The sequence below is a fragment of the Corvus brachyrhynchos genome, unplaced genomic scaffold, assembly GCF_000691975.1.
Source record: "Corvus brachyrhynchos isolate BGI_N302 unplaced genomic scaffold, ASM69197v1 scaffold23, whole genome shotgun sequence".
Lineage (NCBI taxonomy): Eukaryota > Metazoa > Chordata > Aves > Passeriformes > Corvidae > Corvus > Corvus brachyrhynchos.
In genome coordinates, this window is record NW_008238983.1 from 8,025,453 (window position 1) to 8,045,624 (window position 20,172).

Sequence of the window (20,172 nt, forward strand, 5' to 3'; positions counted from 1 at the left end):
GGGGGGGTGGGGTGTGTGGGTTTTTTTGGAAGTTAAGTCTGACTGGAGTACTTTAGGGTTTGAATAATAATTGATTTTTTTCAATGCATCACACAATATCAAATTGCAGATTAATACTGCCAATCCTCATTCCCCTTCCACATAGTTTACAGCAGTAAAACTTTATAGTATATTGTCCAGTTCATCCAGGTTAAAACAGTAGTTGATCCTCCCCTGTCCAAAGTCATGCTTACAGCTCTCCTGAACTGGAAGTTTTCCTGAATATCTCCTTTTCTGCTTATGAGAATAATCAATTACCCCTGAAGACCTTCCAACTCAGAGTAGCTACTGCGGTGTATCTCCATTCCTGGTATTTGTTGCTCACTTTCAGGAATACCTTTTTATAACAAAGAAGAGCTTAGTCATGGCTAGCAACTGGCTTTAAGAAACAGTACAAACTGTATTTTCTTCAGAACTGAAGTACTGTATAGATTTATTTTGCCTTCTGTGTAGTTCTTCCTCCTGAGTTTAAAGATAAATGAAAGCAAATGAGACTAGTTCAGTTGGTCAGAGCATGGTGCTAATAATGCCAAGGTTGTGGGTTCAATCCCTGTATGGGTCATTCATTTAAGAGCTGGACTCAATGATCTTTGTGGGTCCCTTCCAACTAAGAATATTCTGTGATTCTCTGAAATATTTTGCTGCTACCATATCTACCTGTGACATTCAATGTCAGAAGTCTAAGCCATTGCAGAGGCCACTGGATTTGTGTTCATTTTTTCCTATCTTTTGTTGGCTTTGTTTTGCATCTCTGCATTGCGTTATTATCAGGGGTTACAACCTGGCTTTACTAAAGTCGTGGCAAATTTGGACTGAGAGACAGTAAAATCCACAGGAATAAATGTCACAAGAATCTGGTCCCTCTCAGAGGACACAACCCCAGCTGCTGACCATGCCAGTGCCTGAAATTCCCTGGGTGGCAGAGTTCAGTGTCCTTATCTCCTGTGAGTATACAAAGAAAGAATGTAAAAATACGGACAGATTTCCCCAACTCTCTCATATCTTACTTCACCAATGGTGTCATTACAGCCTTATTGTATTAAAAAGATCTCACAATTCTTATCTAGAATATCCATACTTTAAAAAAGCAGCATTAACTTTTAAGACTAAATCAGTTTTATTTTGACTTTACTGTTGTAGACCATATGAAGGTCAAGGACAGCCTTTAGAGTAATACCACTCATCCAGTGGAGGAATTTGTTTTCACTGCTTTGATTTTGCCCATCTCTTAACTCCAAGATTGTTTTTTTAATCTTCAGGCTGCTGGCACAAAAATAACAATTGGAAAATAGCATATTGGCAAAAAATAACAATTGGGAAATGGCATATTGGCAGACAGTTGCTCAAGAGGCTCTTCACCTTTTCAAGGTCAGGTGTAGTTCCCATTTCAGTAAATATTATTACAGACATGAAGGGAGGCATCCCTGCCTGCTCAGGAAGATGCTGGGCCACCAGAGGCAGACTTTATGAAATCCTCACAAGGGCCTTGTCCTATCCATGGTACTGCATTGAGCCTTTGTCCTGGAACAAATGGTTTTTGTTTGCTTCAGTGAGGTGGAGATTAATGTCTCCCTCATGATTGTTCAGGTTTCACACAAAGGGTCTGTTCTGCATGAGTGGCTGGAGCAGGCAGAAAAGGAAGCATCAAAAATTGTCCCTGCAGCAATGTTTCTGTTCAAACTTCTTGTTCACAGTAGGAAGAGCAGCAAGGGGTGCAGAAAACTTGGGACAGAAGAAAGTTACTAAGTTGGGACATGGACAGTTTTCAAAGAGAGACCAGAAATCTGCTGTCTTTGGTTTACTGAAGCTTTTTAGAAGTGCAGTAAAATATCCTGCTTTCTGAAAAAAAAAAATAAGTGGCATAATTCATTGGAGAGATACAATGAATACCTTAAACAATTTAGTGACCCAACCCAGCCTGGAAAATACCACCTAAGTACTTTCAGCAGCAGATGGGGAGACAGCAGATGTGGCATTGTGTTAATGCTATCAGAGTGTCAGTGAATTGTGCAGCTGCTGGACCTGCCTTTATTTCTAAAGAACGTAGTGCTCTGTCACGCTGGAAAGCTGGGGGAGTGGGGGGAGATTTAGGTATGTGTAAACCAATTATTTCAGAAGGAGATATAAAGGTAGGGGGTGTTCCCACAAGCAGGCTCTGGTTCCCCCGCTGCTTGACAAATTTTATGATGGCAGATTTCGGCTTTACACCCCCTGCACAGAACACAAAGTGCACAGAAATCTATACTGACTTGCATGTGCCTGAGGGATCATCATTATGAGAGAATGTCCTTGTGATTCAAGTCATCAGCATTATGATAAATCAGTTTCAAATGTGACTGCGGTCTGACATTTTTACTGCTCACAGATCCAGGGGTTTTTGTTTCATGGGACCCCAGAATTGTTCAGGTTGGAAAGGCCTCCTGAACTTAGGAGTTCATCAGGTCGAGCCTTTGGCTCAAAGCAGTGTCTGCTGTGATGTCAGAACAAGCTCCCTGGGGCTTTGGACAGCCTGTTCCTGAAGACTTTACGTTTCCCACACAAGAAAAGGACCCACTTTCTTACCTTACAGTTACAGGGCACATGAACACACATCATAATATGTCTCAACAGAGCATCAGACTGCAGCAACCTTGACCCTGAGATTTGCTCGGTTGGTTAGAGCATGGTGCTGATAACACCAAGGTTGTGGGATCAATCTCTGTGTGGGCCATTTAAGAGTTGGACTTGATAATCCTTGAGGGTCCCTTCCAACTCAGAATATTCTGTGATCTATGACTTGACACCTCAAAGTCTCAAACAATTCGGGATGATGAATTTAGTTTTTTTGCTGTGTATCAAAAATTCCTCAAAACTGCCAAAACTGCATGTGTGGCTCTGCAAAGACCACTCTCTGACATGAAATGCAGCAAAGATAGCATGAGTCTGCAGGTCCATTCTGGCAAGGACCAGGTTATGATATGCAGCAAGCTTCCATAGCAAGGCAGTGATGCTGGCCTCCAGTGTTGTATCATACCCAGCAATTCCTCCACAGATTCCAAAGAACTTCATGATTGTTTATAGAACTGTGCATTAAAAAAACCAAAACCAAACAGACCCAAAACAACAAACCTAACTGAAAAAAAAACCCAAAACCCTTAAGTCTTTAAAGACAACAAGGTTTTTACTTGATTATTGTCACGGTAAATTGCATACAATTTCCTGTCAACAGGGAATAATGCCTTTAAGATAAAACCTAGACTTTATGATTTCTTGGTCCACAATAAAACACAAAAGCACTTCTTTGTGTAAATCAGTGAGTAGCTGCATCGCCTTCCTTCATAAGAACCCTGTTGAATGCTTTCTGTGGTTTTCAGCTACCTGAGAGGTGCATGGTAGCTTCAGGAGGTATTAGGACTTTGTATTCTGTGCCACACCTCTATTCAACACGGAAACACACCTCAACTGGAATTTGAAAAGGGGGGTAACTATTAACTATTTCTGTTGTTTCAGTAGTAGTAAGACGTTAACAGTTAAAAACTGTCATTACTTTTATTCTTCATAAAAATACAGAAGTGCAGTTTCCTTTACCAGTAAGATGCTAGAGTAAGATTTTGAGTGAAAAGCCCCAGTACTATGCAGTCATTTAGAGAACTAAATTTTCAAGGTTGATGAAGGTATGGATTTGAAATAGCCATGAAAACAGCACTAACAAAATAAACATTTTTTTTCCAACATCCTGTAAAATAGATTATTGAACAGAGGAGACAATCCAGCATTTGGCACAGATGCTAGTTAGAACAAGATATTATCTTGACTTCAAAAATATATCTGTGAAATCAGTTAGTTCATCTTGTGTGATACAAGTTCTAAAAGGAGACAGAATTATGGAAGTTCTGTTTATGTCAGAAAGAGGGAGACCATAGAGGCATTTGGCAAATCAGGAAATTCAACCATGTAAGACTCAGGCTAATTTTGATTTGTTTATTGCACAGTTCAAAAAGCTAAATCATGTCATTTATGATCTTCCATAGCAATAAAAGTTATAAATTTAGTTGATACTATCTGAAAGACCCGAGGTGCAATTCAAAGCTGAGATGTGTAATAATTTGCAAAGTAGGTTCTCCCTGCCCTCACCGGGCACCATGTAGCACAAATGGTAATAGGTAATGAACAAGGCATGGGTTAAATTAAGCTACAACCCTCAATACATGCACAGAACAATATCTTGAGGGTAAAACACCTCACTTGGACAGCCATACTTCTGCAAATATATCACGTTCAACAAATTATGTGAAATATCTGCTGAGAGGTTTTTTGCTGGAGAAAAATAGGAACTGCGTTTCATCACAGGATAACCTTCACCAGGTTAACCATTTTCCACAGTAAAATCTGTTATTCCAGACTCATTCCAGGTTGGCATATGTCAAACCTATTTTTAAAAACATTCATTTTGGATTCCTTAATTTCTTTTTGAGGAACATAGAGCCATACCATGTCTCTGTCATCTGCCAGAGTTTCTTCTAACCAAAGACTGCACGAGGTCTAGAAAAGCTGTACTGTTGTTCATAGCTCACTGGAATACTCTTTTGTGCCTTATATTTATCAATGAACTTCTCAAATACAGGCAGTTTTCTACAAGTACCGAAGAGCAAATCAGTCTGGCACCCTGCAGATTACTATACACATGACAATACCCTTTGTTAGCATAATGTATTATAATGCATTATGTAGTGGGTCTCTGAGGTTTAGCAATCCCTGTCAGCAACCAGAATAAATGGAAATAGCTTCCAGGAGATGCAAGGCCTATGAAAAGACTGTTATTTTTCAAGAACTAGAAGCATTCAGACTCACACATGCAGCCCTTGGAACAAAATCTCATGAACAATCTTTCATCACAATCATTTGTGAAAGTCAAATGCCATAATTGTACTTAAGAGAATAAAGAGAAATTGAACTGAACACTAGCAGTTCTGTACTTTCCCTACTGAAACAATAATTTGCTGCATTCTCTCAGGCTTAGTGACGCAGTTGTTCTTAATTTTGACTTTTGAGTACACTTAGATGCTGAATTTGTTAGCTGAAAATAGCCAGGTTCCACATAAAAATAGGCACACCTCTTTGAGGAGGGTCTCTAAGCCACAAGTGATAGAGTTTTTTACTGATTTTTAATGTACAACTGTATAGGAAAAAAATCACTAATATTAGATAACAAAGCATAACCTGCATGGGATGAAGGTGCACCACAATTACTGAGCTCCTAAAGGAGTAACTCTCATGCAGACTGGGAAAGGCATCTCTTATGCTACACTTGCCCTGTTTTTTTATGCCCTTCCCTTCGGCGTCTCCCAGTGACCTTTAGCAGGCAGACAGTACTTATCTAGCTGGAGCTTTGATCTGAGCTAGTACAGTTGCAGTAATTTTCTTATGGTGCTGTGACTTGTGGGCATATTTAGTAAAGTTTTTCAAATTTTACTAGTGTAGAACAGTTGAAGGCACAATACCTAAACCCAAAACCCTTCAAATCAGTTCAAATCAGTTCAAATTACTAAAACACTTTCAGAAATGCTTAGGTTACTGTTGCTGATACAGAGGTAACATCATAATACATACTACTGTCTTTATGCAGAACTGCTTAGTCTCTCTAGCATTACACTCTGCTATTTTTTCACGCCTTCATTTCTTGCTGTATTTTTAAAGCACTCATCGCTCTTCAGTTGAAGTTCTGGTTAAATGATCAAAGGCTTTAAAAAAACTATCCTTTAATATCATGCTGTACTCATACTGTAAGACAACAGAAAATCAAGTAAGCTCTGTTGCTAGAATTCCACAAGAAAAATCCTTACTCCCAAAACATTGAAATGCTTCAGCCTCAGCAGAGTTGCCAGGTACAACACTCAACAGCCAACTGCAATTGCAGCCTGAACCTGCAGTGCCACTCTGCATGCACATTGCTTGCCTCTGCAGAAGCTTTCACTGTTTAGTCTTCATCTCTTGATTAGATTAAATGAAGGTACAGCTGTAACCCTAACCAAGCCATTTATTCTATTTTTAACCTTGCAGACGTGCACAGAAACACAAGTGGGGTGAGAAAACAATGTTAAATTAGGAGAAGGATAGGAAACATTCTACTTCCTAAAATCTTTCCTGATCTGAGTCGCAGGAAGTTAGCACTGCTTATTCCAGTAGAGCCTATTTCTATATGTCTGTGCCACAGTCCCACTTCTCCTGGACTACTGTTACCCTCTTCTCCAGTCTTCTGTCAGGCATCACCTTTTACCAAGATAATGACAAACATCATATAGACCACTTGGAATCACAAAAAAGCAGACTTCATCCTATTTTCAGAATATGCCATCTGTAACAAAGTCAGCAGCTGAAATACCTTCCTGCTTTGCATGTTTAGTGTTATTCTTTGCCTGAAGTAGAGCCTGGGTTTTTTCCACTATGTTTTGTCTTTGAAATAGTATGTAAGCTTCTAAAGTTGCAAGCACTCCAGGATTTAAATTGCAGAGGGCTTGAATGATGCAAAACATTAATTTATTTTCCTGGGGCTTTGTTCCCTGTGGGCATTGAGAATATCATCTCATAAGAGGATGGAGAGGGATCTCTCAGCAAAATGAAACTAGTTACCAATATTACAACCAAAAAGATGGAAGAATGCTGAGACAGAGATAACAAATCCTTCTGCTGCCATGCCCCACCTCCTCAGACTGCTTATTCTTGAGCTTAGCAGTCTTTACCCACCAGCTGCTTTATAAGAAGTACTCTTTGAAGCCATTTACCAGCACAACTCTTTGCTGATTGGGGGGTGGGGAAGACTGCAGTTTGCAACAGCTGAGGAGGAATGACCACATACCACCTGGGTGTAAGTCATTATCCCTGATTGGCAAACTGACCTTGCTCCAGTGGGAGCTGGGTGGAGATTGAGTCTGTTCTTATTAAGGCTAGGAGGAAACCTTCACTTTAGAGAGCAGGATTGCATACAGTGCCTTTGGTCACTTGTTTGTTTGCCTGTCTAACCATGTTCAACACTTTTTCAAGCTGCTGTTGAAGAGGGAAAGACTTCTCTGTTTGCCTGTTGCTGGCAGTGGGCAGGCTCTGCTGTTAGCATGCATGTATGGAATCTGGCAGCAGCAGCAACTATACTGCTCACTAGGACACTAATGGTATTGTGCAGTGCAGGCAGTGTAAAGGTCCTTGCTTTCATGAAAACAGCAAATTTTAAATGAAGAGTGGACATCCTTGTATCTTACTTTATTTATTGGACTTTGAAGAAAGACTTGACAAAATATTCCCTGTATGACCGCTTTACAGGGCGTTTGCAGTGAGAGTACAAATGACTGGAGTTTGCCTAAGGGTGTCTCCAGCAATGAAAGAATTTACTCTGCTGTTGTACAGTTACTTTTTAATAACAGAATTCTTAACCACACAACCCCCTCTGCTCTACATTGTACCCTCTGCTTCAGTCATACTCTGTACATGTAGATTGGCAAAAGAAGTGCTCAGTTCTTTTGTTTTCTGCTCTTACCTTGCTCTACTCATTGTTCTCTGTAGAGGTGATGGAGATACACTAAAGACAGTATCAAATTAGTCAAGTAAAACCTGCAATTGTAACAAATAAATAGTAGTTCCTACCCGAAGAAGTGCAGAAGAAAACTGAAGATGGACCTTTATGCAGGAAGGTGGAATGTTTTGTTCACCACACAGAGGGTCAGAACACGAAACCTCCCACAGGCCACTCAGTAACAGGCCTTGGGAGACTTCTGCAGCCTGGGTGCTTGGACTCTTAACAGAAAAGACAATTTCTGACACACAACCAAAGAATGAGAGTGAAATCCCAGCTGTCTTAGAGGGTGTAGGACTTCAAAGACTAGTTTGAAAAGCCATCTGAACATGTACAGGTGTGATAACTGGATAAAAAGGAAAGAGCTAGCTGCTATGATACAAGATGGTAGGCTAGATTATAACAGAGTGGTTGTAGAATCTTCCAGACTCTGTTGTACAGCCAATGTGCATAATTTACAGGGTACACAGGTTTGTAACCTGACAAGAGGAGCGCCAGAGCATTTAAGGCCTCAAGTTTTGCACCATTCAGTCAGCTCACTTCCTTAACATCCACTTTACTACAAGAATAACAATAAGAAGTGATTTTTTTAAATCACAAAACCAAATTAAATAACAAAGCAGTTGTACTTGAAGGTACGGTTTCTTATAGGGAAAGTCCTGTAAGGACTGTCAGGACTGTTCTTCAGTGAGTGCCTTGAACTGAAGCCAGACCTGCAGCTGCCAACAGCCCCTTCAGCTCAGATGGAAGCCCTGCCTCAGGACTGACCAAAAAATTAAACAGCATGTACTACCACTGTACCAATTGTCATGGGTTTTTCATGGAAGTCTTCCTTTCCTGTATGGACTAAACAGCACACTCTTTAATGAAAATAACAAGACTTCATGGGTTTGTGGCCTGAGAGCACTGTGTCTGTAGGACTGTGATGAACACCTTTGCCTTGCTATCAGACACTGCATACCAACAGCACATCTAAATCTCTAGTCTTAGACTTAGGTCAGATCTCTGGGTCTTGGAGGATTTCAAATCTTAAGTTACTAAAAAATTTGATAATCTGTTTAGGAGTACAAGTGTTTTAACCAGACCAAGTGCTGTAAAAATCAAGGTTTTTACTGTTTGTATAATAGACCATTCAAGTACAACCGCTTGCAGAAATGATAAAAATTCTTTCTCTATGCATCACACTTGGTATGTGAGGAAAATTAAAGAGTAGGAATTTCTTCTGAAGTTAATGTATCTCTCTTATGTACACGTGTATTTTAATGCAAGTTAAATTTTAATATATAGCATATATATTTACCATTAGTAGAGTTATTTACTCATTGGTAAACAAATATTTTAGTCCAGGAGGGCCTACCCTTCCTTGTGCTTCCCTTCTGAAATATAAACATTTCTTAATTTTGTTCTTTCTAGCTCTGTTTTGTGATGTTTTGGACGCCAAACGTGTCAGAGAAGATTTTAGTTGACATAATTGGAGTAGACTTCGCTTTCGCAGAGCTGTGTGTCGTTCCTTTGCGCATCTTCTCATTTTTTCCACTTCCAGGTAAAAAAAGAAAAGGAAAATAAAAGTTCTGTAACCTCAGAACCAATGGCTATGGGGTCTGGCATGGCTGTGCATGCAAGCGTGGCTAAATGCATGCCTAGCATATGTAACACTGTGTGTACTGAAGCTGCTGGAGACCCAGACTGTTTACATTGGTACTCATGATACAGTTCTTGCCACAAGAGCAGTCAGTCAGCAGGCAGAGTTCAGACTGTCAAAAGTAAAGCCTGAATTTTTTCTGTCGTGGTTGACCAAGAACAAACACATGAATGGCAGTAGCAATACATGTGTGCTGAGACTGAAAGTAACTCTTTGGAAGAGCATCTAGGAACACCTCCACATGAACATCACCTCCATTAGGCTCCCCTTCTGCTGCCAGGCTCAGTGGCTCCCTCAGAGCATAAACATGACATCATAAAAGTTAATACTCCTATCAAAGACTGAGACAGCAATAATCAAAATGTTTCAGATTTCTAGCCCTGTAATTAAATGCAACATCTTTTAGTGATTTCTGCTTATACAACAAGACAGTTTCATAATAAAGGTAAACTACAAATACGAGAATAGGTACATGTAGATATCTTTTTTTGTGCTGTTACACCATGTGCCACACAGGAGCCAGTTGGAAAATTTTCCCCTGTAGGACTTCTGTTTAGGGAAGGGATAGTTTGGGGGTTTTTAAATGAAGAAAACAGAATGGACTGTCTAATAAATTGGTTTTAAGAGAGCAGCTCGTAGGAAGGAGTGCTGTCCATAACTGGCTTTTTTATGTGTTTCTTCGTTTTCCCAAATCAGAATATTAAAGCAATTTGAACGTAAGATCTACTTCCTTTCTAGTAGAGTGCAAAGTTACAGGAGTAAGTTTCACAATGGTTATTTCTGAACAGTGCTCTCTGCATGAAAAAGCTGCATATGAGATGAATGACTTTTTTTTAAATACTTTTGCCTCTTTTTCTCCCCTGTTTATGAACAGTGACTGTCAGAGCACACTTGACTGGTTGGCTGATGACTCTAAAGAAGACATTTGTATTGGCACCCAGCTCAGTGCTGCGGATTATCGTCCTCATCACCAGTCTCATCGTGCTGCCTTACTTAGGGTAAATCATTATTCCTCACAGAACCCAGGGGTTTGCTTTCCTCTTCATTCCTCTTCCCTGTCACTTGATAGCTGAATTTGCATAGCTCAGAACATTTTCTCCAAATACGAACCATGATACAAAGCCTAAATAGTGTCACTGTCTGGAAAAGAAACATTTACAAATTTACAAGCGTGACTGCTCTAGACAGGCACAATAGTGATGTCCCTTTGGAAAAAAATAGACAAATGTCAAAGAGGCAAAAATGTGTCCTAAGGGGAATTTATCTCCATGTTTTTAAACACACTGTTAAGAAAGCTAATGGAAGAATATCTTGTTTAGAAGTTAAATAATCTATTCTACAGCACTCTGTACAAGACTTTAAATTCTTAGTCCATAATTTGATTCAGTGTGCCTCTTTACTAAACAGTGAAGCCATTAAAAAACAAATGAGTCCTTTAAGATACCAGTTATTCTCTTTAGCAGTGTATTATGTCTTTGAAGAAAATATTTCTATCAGCAGATTGGTTCTATATGCCAGTGAAAATATAATTATGAATCATGCATTCTCACACAACAATGACTGCTTTCTTTCTATGCCTTCAACAGAGTTCATGGAGCCACTCTTGGAGTAGGATCCCTTCTAGCTGGTTTTGTAGGAGAATCCACCATGGTTGCAATAGCAGCCTGTTATGTCTATAGGAAACAGGTAAGAATTAGTCTCTGTGGGATCTGGTGAAAGCAGGTGATGAATATAGTGGATTTTAGTTCAGATTAAGAGCATACTTTAGAAATGTAACTCCCCAGAATCCTCACTTTGGTTTGCTTCCCTGTTAAGTCTCAGGAGTGTGCAGCTTGGAAAGTCTATGGGTTGAAATAAAACCAAAAGGTGCCAGTGGGCATCTAGGCCATGGGACATGCTGGCCTGCAGTCAGAGAGCCTCTTGCTTGTCAAAACACGTGTATGGTGGACATCATGTCCTTACCACCAGCAGCTTTGCACTGTATATTTGCAACTGCAGTACAACATAGCATCGTTATGTAGGCATAGGAACTACTCATCCAAGCTTACAATACATGTATCTGTATGTGTATAGAATCAAAGAATCACAGAATCACAGAATGTTAGAATGGTTTGGTTGGAAGGGGCCTTAAAGTTCCAGCAAGTTCCAAGTTCCCTCCCACGGAACGTGTTATGTAGTATTACATAGTGTGTATATTTAAATCTGTATGTATACACTATGTAATACATATATATCTGTATATATACTTTTATTTCTTTATAAAACCAGCTCTGCTGAAAATGGACAAGAAGTACAGGTGCTTATGTTTTTTTGCCATCTAGAGGAGTGGCTTAAAACAAGATACACTCCTGCAGCAGTTGACAGTAAGAGCTTACAAATAATTAAACAGGTGTATTTTTACATATTTCAAACACCACAATCCTGCATGTACAGAGTAGTAGTGATACATGGATTTTGAAGAAGATTCCACTAAATTAAGTCAAACACAGGACAAATATTGGCTGGGTGACTGGGTACATTGCAGTACCTGCATGTTGTGTCCTTTCAGGTTTATGTTCAAGGCACTGTGTAGGGCACTAGGCCCAACTCCAAGCAGAACCAGCAAGGTGTATACATCGTTCTGTAGTACAGAAGGACTCTGTGGATGGGAACAGAAAATATAACCTATGCAGTGACTTTTTTTGTTGTTTTAATTAGACTTCTTACTAAGTGCCGAGTAGAAATACCCACCTTTTTTATTTTTGGGGGGAAAAAAAAAAAAACACCAAAAAACTACAGAAGATGGAATATCTAAAAGCCTTATATTGGAACAACCTAAAATCAGTTTTGATATGTGTTAACAGTGCAGGCCATGGCAAGAGATCAAAGTGTACAAGGTTCATAAGACAACAGAAGAATCATAACCTCTGTCATGATTAATTTGTCATGTTTTTCTTGAGAACCAAAGAGTAAAACTTCCAGACACTGAAATGGCTTGTCTTGACCTGTGGTTTCACAACATCCTCATTGCTTGTTTGTTACCACAGTAGCTCACAGAGTCTTTCTGGCCAGGGGCATTGTGCTTAATTTTTCTCAGTGGTGAGTGCAGGTAGTCAGAGTAATAACTGTGCCAACCTAATTTATTCTTTGTTCAATGTGACAGTGGCAGAGCCAACCAGTAGCTCTATATACCAGGTTGTTCTCACCTGCAGTTGGAGAGCTGCAGAACAAATGTTGTGTAGACACCTCTGAAATTTTGGAACTCTGATACACCAGTCTCAGCTGAATCAATAATACCTGTGGGGGATATTTTGTCAGCTGTATGACTGTTTTCAGTAAAACTAGTCAGCCTGCTGAGAAATGGGTAATAAGGAACAGATGCTTCAACTTGTTTTGTAGGGGGCTGGACGCTTCTTAGCTTTACTAATCCAGGACATCCTGGATGAATCATAGGACTCTTGAGTGACCTCCTGCTCCTGCTAGCCAAAAATACTCTAATATTACTTGGCCTTGGTGAGGCAAGGGATCAGCAAGTGGATCAGCAATACCAAGAAAAGCCAGAATGCTCACATCTTGTAAAATTCCTGAAGTCTGACATTTGAGAAATTAGGTTGCCACCTCGTCTCCCTCCCTAGAGAAGCTTTTCTTCTCTCACATTTTGTTTTCCTTCTTTTTTTTTTTTAATAAAAAGTCTGTGATGTAAAAGATTCCAGATGCTCTCTTCCCTCCAGTCATGCTGAAGCCTGTTTTGGATGTTGCTTAGCATAAGAAATGCCTGATTGCATTTATGTTAGAAAGGAGAAAGCTGAGCCCCAGAAAGGTTATGAAAATCTTCTAAGTTAAGCCGAGTTATTAGTGGCAAGCTCCAAATATGACACAAATATTCTAGTTCTTAATAACCTACTGTAAACAAACCATATTCTCACCTCACGTCCCCCAGTGTCCAAAGTTGGTGGGAGTGTGTCCGTGCACAACTTACTGATAGGTTTCTGGATGCTTGTTTCAATCTAGAAAAAGAAGAGGAATGAGAATGAGACAGCTGCAGAAGGTGAAGACTCTGCAATGACCGACATGCCTCACACAGAGGAAATGACAGACATCGTAGAAATGAGAGAAGAGAATGAATAATAAATGGGATGCAATTGTTCTCTGCAGGGACGATTGGAGTGACGCTTCAGCATCTTGTCGTCTCTCATACTTTTTTGTTTGTTCGTTTTTATTTTTGTAATAAAGAGGCCTTGATTTAAAAGGTTTCAGATAAATTCTCTAGCATACTGAGTATGCTCTCACTGATGAGGGACCTAAAAAGAGGTCTTTGCTTCTTTTTTTTTTTTTTTCCTCCAATTGAATTTTTTTTCTCACTCCATGCAAGCATAAAAGATACAATTGCATCACTGTAGAGTCTTCCTTACTTATGCATCCACCTTCTCTGGACAATCTGCATTTGTCAACCAAAGCCCTGCTCCTGTGCACCTGTGTGTGTGCGGACCTGCGCTCGCACGCTCGCACACGCACACTGCCGTGTGCCACTGGCTCAATGCTACTGCCATAACCCCACTCCCTCCCCTCTCTCCTTTTCCTTCCTTTTCTTTATGAGAAATGGAGAAGAAGTTTGGAATACAGAGCTTTATTTTACTTGCTTGAAAATGACTTTGCTACATAAACTAATATACAATGGTGAACTATATCTTTTTGTTTGGCCTCATCACTAGAGCTTATACTGCACAGGGTACAAAACAGGGAGGAATGTGGGAGTCTCCCCATACAAAGTGGAGAAAAACAGGTTCCTCTCTCATGTTGAAAGTGTGTGGATGTGTATATACACACACAGGTACATGAACAGAGACATACATATATATATATTTATATATATATGCATATGATGAATAAAATACACACAGGACAAGAACTCTATTTAGCTTTCATTCCATCAGAAAGATTGTAATTTTTTGGAAAATATAAACATTTAATTCAGAATTTTCTTGAATCACTAAGTCCCACCTTACATATAATTTTCTTTAGGAAAAAAAACGCACTTTCCTCTTGTGAAGAGGGTCATGGCAACTGATAGACTTTGACTGTATTTGAATAAAACAAAAATAAATATTGACAAGCTTTACCAAAGTTCTTGTCCACTGATCTAAGTTTAATTTTTAAAGGTTGATTTGTTCTCTATAATTATTTCTGGTGCCTCTATATTTAAAAAAAAAAGATCAGATAACGTATGCAGGATACCGTGGTACATAACGTTAACTACACGCAGTTCCATGAAATTTTTTATATAGAGATGTACACATACTCACATGTGTGTGTGCACGTGTATATTTACTTCTGTACACGTGCCCACGCACACACATATGTATGTTTTGCTATAATGTATTTACCTATGCAGTAGATCAAAATCCATATGGTGAAGCTCAAGAACTGATGGTCCTCCAAGCTGAAAATGATGGATGAAAATCTGATGATGTGCTGGCTCTCAAGGCAGCATTGTGTGGGAGCGAGGAGCTGCTCGCGTCAGCCCTGCGGAGCTGTGCTCGGAGCAGGCGGCAGGGCAGGCCTGTGCTCCATGTGCTTGTGGCTGGAGTGGCCTTAAACAACAGCGTGAAGTCAGGTGGGAGACTCTGGCTGGGTGGAAATGAAGGCTGTGTAAGAGGTGAGGGAAGCAGGGAAGTTTTGGGTGTCACCGATGCTGCCGTGGCAGCAGCTTGTGTTTCTGTGCTCTTCTGTGTTTGGCTGCGGGGCAGCGCTCGTTACCAGTCTGTAGTAGCTTGGGTCCTTTCAGATTTAATCATGTCAGAGTCTGGAAAGCATTATCCTCCATCCTATCTCCATAGATCAGTTAATTTAAACCTTATTTAGTAAAAGTATATTTTTCTAAGTTGTGGAAATTATTATTTAATTGTGGACAAATTCTGTTTCTAGATTTATTTGCCAGGTAGTCCCAGCAGTCAGAGAACTGATCAAAACTAAACATTAGTTTAAATGTTTTATCAATATATATGTATGTAGACATACACATGTGTATAAATATATATATATTGTATATTATGTACATTTATTTTAAACTACAATACGTTTCCTATTTTTCCAAGTTCAGCTAAAAATGTCTCTACAAAACTACTGAGTTGACTAGTAACCGGTTATGGCCATCAGGAAAGGCATTGTATCAATGAACTTTACATTTTATTGGAAAGATTTGTACCAATTTGTTACATGTGCAAATACAATAAGAAAAAAAAGTAGAAATTTCTGTGTTAACTGACAGATTTGCAAAATCAGTTTATGTTTAATGAGCAGTGGCACTAGGAAGGTAAGACTAAAACCAGTAACCATGTTTTCTGTGCCACCACAGGGTAATACTTTTTGACAGTAGTTTAAAACAGTTTTTTTTTTTTTTTAGAAAACCCTCAGACAAATTAATGTGTGCAGGATGTAGACTGTACACATTCATGAATACAGGTTCTCAAACAGTCATATGTATATAATGTGTATTTAGACTGTTACAGATCACAGTGGCCATTTGAGGTCTCCTCTATTCATGTAGTTTTGGTTTCTTCTGTACATTTGTATCCAAGCCCACAAGATGCAGTTTTTCAGGACCTGTAGAGGTGAAGCAAGAAAATATTTTTGTGTAGTATTTCTTTTGGTACATGACTAAAATTCAAACAGCAGTATTCTTGAAGAATTTTGAGCATTACCAGTGTAGGTTTCAACGTAATGATTGCTCCAAAAAGTAAAAATCTGAAAACAAAGGATAACACTGAGGCTTGTACTTTAGATAAATGATGAACAAATATTAAAAAAATAATTATTGGTCATACAGAGCTAAACTAATGGCACTGTAAAAGATAAATTTTCAATTGTGTGTGTAATACTTACTAGTCCTTTACTTTGCAAGATACTGAATGAGCACAGGAGAGGTGGGATTTGGGCAAGAACTGAAGCAGTGACATAAGGACGTGCATTGCATCTCTTTCTGCTTCCTGTGGGTCCTGTATTTCTTTACATTTCTCTGCTGGATTAACAAAATGTGATGACATTTCTGCAGGGAGTGGGTCCCAGCCAGCCCCTCGTGCTGGCCCAGGTGCTCGCTGGTGGGTAGGCAGGGTGCTCAGCGAGGAGGGAGCTCTCCCTCTGTCCCTTGCAGACACTGGGCCATGTGCATTGCATCTCTTTCTGCTTCCTGTGGGTCATGTATTTCTTTACATTTCTCTGCTGGATTAACAAAATGTGATGACATTTCTGCAGGGAGTGGGTCCCAGCCAGCCCCTCGTGCTGGCCCAGGTGCTCGCTGGTGGGTAGGCAGGGTGCTCAGCGAGGAGGGAGCTCTCCCTCTGTCCCTTGCAGACACTGGGCCTGCGTCTAGGACTGTTGGCAGGAGCTTCAGCAACCTTCTGAAACCTCACTGCTCCCTGTCAGTGGCAGATTGAGCTGGGCTGGTGGAGCAGCCATTGTGATGGGCTACAGGCTGGGAGTGGGCAGGCATCCTCTGTGGCCAAAGCCCCCGTCAGAGCAGCACTGAGTGTCTCTATCAGGTAGATACTGGTTCATGCCCTGTCCTGCACCTCTTCCTTTCCAGAAGTACTTCCCTGAGCTCTAGTAAAATGGCTTAGCTGTCTCTCTCTCTTGTGCTATTGCTTATGAAATCGCTATCTATCTGTGGTAATTATTTTACAATAGAAACCCATCCTGTTTCTGTGTCAGAGAGCTGGAGCACTGTCATCTCAATGAATTCATGTGGAGACTTGGTCTTTCTAGACTGAATTGCACAATAGAAGTTACAATAAAAAGAGAAAAATGTTGATCTGCATCTTACATCTTGTATTGCAGAGCAGCTCACACAGTGGGAAATAAGAGCAGAACACCGATAAGCTGTGGATTAATGCTCCTCAGCTTCTACTAAGTACATAAAGTTGTGTTAACTTGTCTTGAGCTTTCCTTTTTCAGAATTAAGAGAAAACACTGCTGGTTTTTTCCCCTCACTGCCATAAGCAGGCTCCCATGCTTACCAAGCACTGGACTTGATGGACAAAGCTCTGCATTTCTCAGCCAGTGCCTGAAGCCATTTGGGTGCAGCAGCGGGTTCCCAGGCATGGAGCAGTCCCGCTGCCCATCCCCCCTGGCACAGCCATTCCAGGCAGGAGGGTGCAGTTCCCTGTTTGTTAGATAGAGCCGCCCTGAGGCAGAGGATTGGGTAAGTAACAGAGAAGTCTTTTTGTTTTCTACTCATTTTGCTGCTAAATATTTCCTTTGAGCAGGAGATTTATATCTGGCTCTTGCTCGGCATTTCGCCGAATCTGCAGCCAGAGAGGAGCAGCCCCAGATGAAGGGTTGGCTGATGAATGCAGCTGATTCAGGGCAGGCCATAGCCCACGAACAGAAACCTTTTGAAGGCAGGAGTGCCTTCTTTTGTGGGATGGCGCCTCATGCTTAAAAAGAAGGGAGAAAGGGTGCTTTCAGGCCCGGGCAGCCAGAGGCTTCGGGCATAGTTTTGTGTTGGGCTGCAAGGTGGCAACGGGAACGGAGCATCCTGCAGTTCCAGCATCCCAGCCCCGCTGCTGGTGAAGTGCAGTGTAGGGCATGGTGAGGCAGCAGGATGGGCTCCGTCTGTCACAGAGGTCTTGTGGTTGTGGCATGGTTGGCACAGGTTTGACTGCAGCTGGTTGTTACCTGGGGACAGTGGCAGTAACCCTTGGAAAGCCATGAGTATGTACATGGGTGTGTACATGAGAGTGCTGCACAGGCAACTTTGTTATGACCTTTGTATAGCTCCTTGGAACAAGGGTTCAAGTCCAAACATGATCCTCATGTGGGACTTATACTGAGCCATTTTTTAAAATTGCAATTTAAGCTACATAAAAGAGTAAATGAAACAGCAAACATTATACCATTAAGCTAAAACATGATTTAGAGCTGGAACAGGAGAGAAAGAGGACATGCTGAAAATCTGATGGGTATTGTATATCCCTCCTAAAGACAGCAGCATGGCGTGGAGATGAGGGAATTGGAGAGCAGAAAACATCATTTCCCTTTCAGCTTCCCTGGAGGGGGGCTGAAGGATGAGGAACAGTGTGTCCATGTGGCACTACTTCTATGTATGTTGGTTTCCCAGTAAAGGAGCCTTCAGAGGCAGGAGTGTGAAGCAGAAATAAACCAGCCTGCAGGGTTTATAATGTGCAGTAAGGAGGCACTAAGTATCTTCCAGTTTCTGAGTAACTGACAGGGCTGCGTTGGGGAAATGTCACATAAATATTAATTAAACGTGACAGAATTACCACAATTTTGGTAGCAAATTGGCATGTCCCAAATACCAGCTTAACCAGAAAATGTTAGGATTCCCTTACCTTGTTCATGTTTGGCTTTCTACTAGAATTCAGCAGACCATCTACTTTGAAGGGAGTAAGTTCCTGTGGAGGGGGTGCAGTGCAGAACAGGCTGTGGGGGCTTGTGGTAGAGTCCCAGGTGGGAAGAGGAGCTCTGAATTTATTCTGTACCCTGCAACACACTGTATAGCAGCCTGGCAGCATCGTGAAACAAGGCAGAATTGTCAGCTTAGCAGCAGACTGGGTCCAAGTGTGGTTGCAAGATGCAGCAGCCCTGCAGAGCAGTGGGAGGGCATGGGATGCAGGGTAGCCCTGGCTCCAAACTCGGGCTCAGGCAGCTTCTGTGGATTTGCTTTGGAGAGCCAAGTTCAGTTGTCAGTGCATAGATGCAATCCTCAGCAAAACCACTGCCAGACTTCTCAGTAATTGGCACCTTGTGAACAAAAAGGCTACAGACAAAATACGGGGGCAGAGAGATGGAGCTTTAGGCTCGGCTTGGAGCGCAGAGTTGCACAGAAGGGCATTTTGGCTGCAGCTCGTGCAAGTTAATGGTAGGGTTAGAGAGTGAGCTTCAGTCTCAGCATTTCATAACCATGGCATCCAATCTATCTCAGTAAAACACAAGAATGGCAGTATATTTCTAGGTGCTCTTTTGTCTGTAATCCCAAAGGGAAGCTTTTCCTTAGTTTTGCCAATCCTTGTCACTGCTCAAATCAATGTATTCGTTTTACCTCATTATTTTCTGTCATCCCGAGTTCAGTGTCTTCAGACATTTCCTCATTTTCTTCTGAAGGTTCCTGCTAGGCTTATTTTGTTTGTTGGCATTTTGAGAAGGAAAATGTAATCGTCATGCTGACTGAATGTCAAGTAACACCGTGATTAAAAAGTAGCTTACAACAAAACTCTTCTTTGATGGACTGTTTTTTACTTCTCATTTGCTAAGCTGAAAAGGAGAATCAAGAAGTAGAACGGATTGGGGGGTGTCTTTATTTAAAATCAAGAATTAAATGAGTTAATTCAAGTTCATTACTTAACTCCAGCCACTTTATGACTTTCTAGTAAAAGACCTTTACCTGGACTTTTCCAGCAAAGTTAGCATTGCATCCCCAATGCAGTGCAGAATAGTTTGAGGCATGCAGGCTTCATGTATTTCACAATTAAATGTATAACAATGAGTTGAAAAGCCTGATTAACAGGGGCAATCCATTAAGTTTACAATTCATCTGGACATGAGCAGCCTGGTCGAGTATCTAAGGTGGCCCTGCTTTGAGTGGAGGGGGATTTAACAAGAGGACTTCCTGCAATCCCCTTCCAACCTAAATTGTTCTCTGATTCAACCAGGAACCTAGAAAGCCCCCTTCATCTTAAAGGACTTAAGATTGCTTGCCTTTTTCTAGGCTTTTGGCTCAGGACTGAGAGACAGTGCCTACTAGGGGTCTACAATGTAGATATGTGAGCAAAAATGTTGAGCTGCACAGATTCTTTTGCTGATGACAAAACTTTGGTATTGCAGAGCCAGCTTTACAGTACCCTCCCACCCTGAGCCCACAATGAGAGCAAAGCAAAAATAAGCTATTGTCTCTGCAGATGAAGTATTTCAGTACTGTACTGCACTTCTCCCCTTAACTCTCTAAGGAAATCTG

The 20,172-nt window shown here is 40.8% G+C and overlaps 1 protein-coding gene across 1 annotated transcript in view; it reads left to right on the forward strand.

The window, feature by feature from the left end:
• Positions 1-14,797, forward strand: part of ANKH (ANKH inorganic pyrophosphate transport regulator) — a 46,613-nt gene extending 31,816 nt beyond the window's left edge. The window contains exons 9-12 of the mRNA XM_008637240.2: positions 8,996-9,125; positions 10,099-10,222; positions 10,811-10,910; positions 13,215-14,797. Coding sequence (XP_008635462.1) covers positions 8,996-9,125; positions 10,099-10,222; positions 10,811-10,910; positions 13,215-13,331 — 471 coding nt within the window. The 3' untranslated portion in view covers positions 13,332-14,797. The remainder of the gene's footprint in view (positions 1-8,995; positions 9,126-10,098; positions 10,223-10,810; positions 10,911-13,214) is intronic.
• Positions 14,798-20,172: the final 5,375 nt, after the last annotated feature.